Source organism: Temnothorax nylanderi, unplaced genomic scaffold (assembly GCF_030848795.1).
Source record: "Temnothorax nylanderi isolate EJ_2023f unplaced genomic scaffold, tnyl_v1.0 TNYL_tig0623_pilon, whole genome shotgun sequence".
Taxonomy (NCBI): Eukaryota; Metazoa; Arthropoda; class Insecta; order Hymenoptera; family Formicidae; genus Temnothorax; species Temnothorax nylanderi.
In genome coordinates, this window is record NW_027249685.1 from 7,625 (window position 1) to 13,323 (window position 5,699).

Consider the following 5,699-nt stretch of genomic DNA (forward strand, 5'->3'; position numbering starts at 1 on the left):
TATATTATTTTTGGTCCGCTTTAAAACCGCAACCAATGACCATGTCCTTTTACATTATTCGTTATAACGTTTGTCTTAACAATAATCACTACCAGTCTTAAGGATTTTAAAATATATATTATATATAAAGTGTCACGTTAAGAATAGCGTCAGTCACACTTAAATAAAATGGATACGAAAGAAATCCGTTTTAACATTGTATATTTCGTTATAAAATAGAAGTGTCCTTTTCCTTTATATAAAAAGGATATGTTTTGCAGTGTACGCTTCTGTTATTGATATCGCGTTTCCTTTACCGCTCCCTACCCCATCCAATCGCACGCTTGGCGTTATCGCTCACTCGCGCTCCTATCCACGCCTCACGCTGGAGCGTCTCGGCGTTCTCGTTCGTTTCCGTATCGCGCTATCGCTTCCACCCGTCTCGCGTTCGACGCTATCGTTCCCTCCTGTCTCGCGCTCTCGTTTCTCTCTGTTTATCTCGTTGAAAATATCACGTTTCCGCGAACGGCCATTTTTACGCACTCGGCATTATCGCGCTCCCGCGACCGACCATTTTTACGTACCGACAGCTTATAATATATACATAGAATACGGGGTATAGGTATGTGAAGAAAAGGAATATCGCATTGTTCGTCGATTTTACATCAGTTTATTATTTAATACAATATGGATAGAAGGATATACATGATGGTGTAAAAAAATGAATAAATACAATATAGATAGACGGATACATATGGAATAAAAAAAATGATTAATACAATAAAAAATAAGTAATACAATTAAAAAATGAGCAATACATTAAAAATGCAATTATGCCATACGAGTAATATGTTTTTTACATTTAATCTGTGGAATCGATGTTGGAGAGACATTCGCGTCGCTCGATCCACCAGTCGCGCAACTTCATCACGTTCTCCATCGCGCAGCACCGTTGATGACGTCCGCAGCGAAACGCGCGATCGGCGCGAAGAATCTCCAACCGATCGATGTCGTCGTACTCGGCGTCGATGGCCCCAATCGTAGCGTCGACGTCGCCGAGAATCTCCTCCAGCCACCTCTTCTTCTCGAGACCTTTTACATAGATTCGCGCGCCGGGCGTCTCTTCTCTCTCCCACGTTTCTTCCAGGTTGTCGCACACCGCGCGTCGAATAATGGTCTTCGCTAGGCGATAGTCTGTGTCCCCATCCTCCCAACGGAGGCCGTGATGGTTCGCCATCAGCCAGCTGGCCCTTGCCTTCTCGGCGCTCGTCAGCAGATCCCAATTCATCGGCGCGCGAAACACGTGATGCGCCAGAACGCGCGTCTCGCTTCGCAGCACGGCCACCTCCTTCGCGACGAATCTGTCGCCCACTACGAATCCCTGTAGGTCGACGAAGATCGTCGTCGTCGTTGCTGCTGTGGTCATTGAGTCAGCGCGCGTTGGAAAGAAATATGTAATAATGTTCGTTTAAGGATGTGCTTAAACTGCTCGTTCCTAACAAAGTCTGAGGAACAATGGAAGGATCCTTGAATTTATATATCCCTCGTTTCCGGGATGCGGTATCCTACAACCGCATTTTCCATTAGATAATTTTGCGCACCACGTTGGTCAGCGGACTGTACTCGATGACGCGATCGTGAACGATGAGACAAAAGGCGGTGGTTTTCGGCGGAACGTTTTCCTTGTTTTCGAATTCGATGCGCACGTCCACGGTGGCGCTCTTCACCGAATCGTTTTGACGGGAACAATCAATTACCACGAGCGGAGCTACTTGCGCGAATTCGCGCGGGGAGAAGAACGCGTCGTCGCGACTGTCCCCGTAGTACGCTCCTCGAAATTTCGCGTACATCTCGTACAGCACGGCAAACTTGTCGCTTTCGAAATCCGCGTTCACGTCGTCGTAGGGATAGAATTCCAAGTTGAGATACAATTTCACGTTGGTGAGCGCGCAATGATCGAACCTCGAGGCGTCCTCCGTGAATTCGTTTCGCCGTCCGGTCTGCAGCGCGAATATGACGTATCGCGGCTTCTCCAATTGCGGCGCGGCTTTCACGGCCCACGAATGCTTGGTCGTGTTCTGCAGCAGGGGAAATTCGTACAGGTCCCAAGAGCGAAAGCCCGCGCTCAGAAATCGTCCGCTCTCCAACGTTCGCAACAACGATAGCTTAGTCACGTCGTTTGACGCCACGTGAGGCATACGCCATTGCACTTTCAGCAACGTAATTTTAGGATCCTTGGCTGGATCTCTCGGCACGGTTTTTTTCGGATCTACGACGCAGTTGACGTCGTTACGAGCGCGTATCAGGATAAGCTCGTGTCGCGCATTTATCACCACGCGTTTATAGTCCTCGCAGAAACCCAACAGATTGTTCAAAGGTACGCAAAAGTTGAATTGATGGGATGCGCTGTTCAGATTCGATTCGTTTGTTGGATAACTCCATCCGGCGTTCTGCAATCTTCTGGCTCGTTCGACGGTTAGCGACACGTAGTTCTTTATTCCAACGTTTCTACACCGGTCGATCTCCACACCGTCGAGTTCGTATCGAATTTCCTCGAACATAAACGCGACGCAGTTGTTAACTAATTTCGCGTATTGCTCCTCCGTCGCACTATGGGACGTTTCGCCTATTTTTTGGCCAAAATATCAAAGATTCGTTTTTATGAGATGAACGTCTGTATATTGGGGTTTTTGGGGTCGCTGATTTCAAATATGACATTAAAAATTAGAAATACAAAATGGCGGATCCAATATGGCGCCCAAAAATATTAAAAATTGCTTGTTTTGCATAAAAATGAAACCTGGGGGGTTTCTAAGGGGTTTTCGAGGTCGCTGATTTTGAATATAACTTTAAAAATTATAAATATAAAATGGCGGATCCAATATGGCGCCGGAAAATATAAAAAATTGTTTGTTTTGCATAAGAATGAAACCTAGGGGGTTTCTAAGGGGTTTTCGAGGTCGCTGATTTTGAATATAACTTTAAAAATTATAAATATAAAATGGTGGATCCAATATTGCGCCGGAAAATATAAAAAATTGCTTGTTTTGCATAAGAATGAAACCTAGGGGGTTTCTAAGGGGTTTTCGAGGTCGCTGATTTTGAATATGACTGTAAAAATTATAAATACAAAATGGCGGATCCAATATGGCGCCCGACAAAATTATAAAATTGCTTGTTTTGCATAAGAATAAAACCTAGGGGGTTTCTAAGGGGTTTTCGAGGTCGCTGATTTTGAATATGACTGTAAAAATTATAAATACAAAATGGCGGATTCAATATGGCGCCCGACAAAATTATAAAATTGTCGATCAAAACTTGAAATTGAAAATGACTGTTAAACTTATTTATTAATAACGACTTATTCAATATTTTTGTCTTCCATTTCTATATCAAGATCGTCTAAATGAAATACTATATTTTCAAGCTCAAAGTTGCACTCGTCTTCGTCTTCAGTTTCGCTAGTAACATCTAAAATATCTTCATCTTTTAAATTAATGTCAATGTCTGTATCATTAATAACTAATAAATCTATAACCTCTGGTGGAAAATGTTTACGCTTTCTTGTATTAATTCTTTTTTGTAAGCTAATACTTGAAATTACAATATCGGAACTTGCTAAGGCACGTTTAAACATATCTGTCAAATTATCAACTCTACTTGTTTTTTGTGTGTATATTCATCCATTCTCCTCAGTGCTGCTCTTTCATCCTAAATTTCATCAGGTAAGGGTTTATTTACAGCACCGGGGCTCTTCCTTACCCTCCATTTAGGAATCATCACGAGTAGGCTGTAGCCCTTTACCGGAGATCTTAAAGATTAGGAATGGATGACATACTCACATGGCACGAAATACACATATTTACATCATAAAGATTGCATTTCTTCTATATACTTTGCATTTCTTCTATATACTTTCTATATACATTTATTTTGATTTCAAATTAGAATTTAGCGAACTCAAAAACCCCTCGGACACCGCTTACGTTTCATAGATAGATAGATAGATGAAAAACAAGTAGAGTTAATAATTTGACAGATATGTTTAAACGTGCCTTAGCAAGTTCCGATATTATAATTTCAAGTATTAGCTTACAAAAAAGAATTAATACAAGAAAGCGTAAACATTTTCCACCAGAGGTTATAGATTTATTAGTTATTAATGATACAGACTTTGACATTAATTTAAAAAATAATGATATTTTAGATGTTACTAACGAAACTGAAGACGAAGACGAGTGCAACTTCAAGCTTGAAAATATAGTATTTCATTTAGACGATCTTGATATAGAAATGGAAGACAAAAATATTGAATAAGTCGTTATTAATTAATAAGTTTTAACAGTCATTTTCAATTTCAAGTTTTGATCGACAATTTTATAATTTTGTCGGGCGCCATATTGGATCCGCCATTTTGTATTTATAATTTTTAAAGTCATATTCAAAATCAGCGACCTTAAAAACCCCTTAGAAACCCCCTAGGTTTCATTTTTATGCAAAGAAGCAGTTTTTTATATTTTTGGGCGCCATATTAAATCCGCTATTTTGTATTTCTAATTTTTAATGTCATATTCAAAATCAGCAACCTCAAAAACCCTTATATAACGTCCCACTGTGATATCGCTTAGCATAATCACGAACTTGTTTAGAAAAAAATAGTCGATTGTCTTTACTTTAAAAAATTATATCTCCCGGAGGCGGTTATTTACGAAACGGTTTTAGGAAGAGTAGAGTCCCACCTAATATTCAAGCCAAAGAACGCCTTGTTATTGTTTGTTATTCGGAAGTTCTAGTCTTTTAAACATCAGAAACTGATAAAATCATTACTTTTTTCTAATTCAAGTTTAAAGTTCTCTCCTCCAGAATGGCCAAAGCTTAATTTATTCTTATTATTTTTAAGCATTAACTTATGCTAAAAAAGTATTTCAAGCAGTGATTTGTACGTCTTCAACATTGGAGGAGAAAAAAAAGATCAAAGTAACAATAATCTTTCGTGATTTCAAGGTACATTTTTACACACTTTCGAACACAAAATGCGACAGAAGAAATACTTTGCGTGGAACAAATGATCTTAAATTTTTCCCCGTGTCTCACTAATGTTTATAGAAACTTTTCCAATCGTTAAACATTACGAACTTCGACTTTGATTTTTGCCATTTTTGGCCAGAAAATAGGCGAAACGTCCCATAGTGCGTCGTCGCGCCGTCGTCGTAGAGTCGCCCCTCAACGTACAGGAAACTGTCGCACGGCAGCGTATAAAGATCCTGCTGCTGTATGGGTATTCGTATCTCGTCGTTGTGCCCGAACGTTGTGTTGACGTATGAGTTATACGTGTGAGTCTCGATTCCAACGATGCGCTCGTCGAAAATCGGCTCACGGCCGATACTCAGGATGTCGGCCATGACCTTTTCTTTCGATGTGGAAACGACGCGGCGGCGACGCGTTTCTCACGGCGAGACCCAACGATCGTAGGAACCTGACGTTGGCGTTGCTGAGAACGGCTCTCCTTCCTCTTTCACCTCTTCTCTTCCCCACGCTTCCGATCTCGTCGTAGAACGGGCTAGCTCGCTCGTTCGCACAACAATTCGCGCTAGATCCATTCAGAACGAGCATCCCTCCTCTCGCTCTTTTTTTTTCAGGTCGTGTAGGTATCGCGCACACACACACTAACTGCGACGACGTATGTGCAGTTTAATCGTTATCTCCTCACCGCGAAAGTC

The 5,699-nt window shown here is 41.2% G+C and overlaps 1 protein-coding gene across 1 annotated transcript; it reads right to left on the reverse strand.

Annotated features, from left to right (window-relative positions):
- Positions 1-1,562: 1,562 nt before the first annotated feature.
- LOC139784408 (uncharacterized) lies at positions 1,563-5,381 on the reverse strand. Its single transcript, XM_071723573.1, has 2 exons — positions 5,212-5,381; positions 1,563-2,589 (listed from the first exon to the last, which is right to left on the reverse strand). Exons 1-2 carry the CDS (start codon positions 5,379-5,381, stop codon positions 1,563-1,565), a joined length of 1,197 nt encoding a protein of 398 aa, XP_071579674.1.
- Between the last annotated feature and the right edge of the window lie 318 nt (positions 5,382-5,699).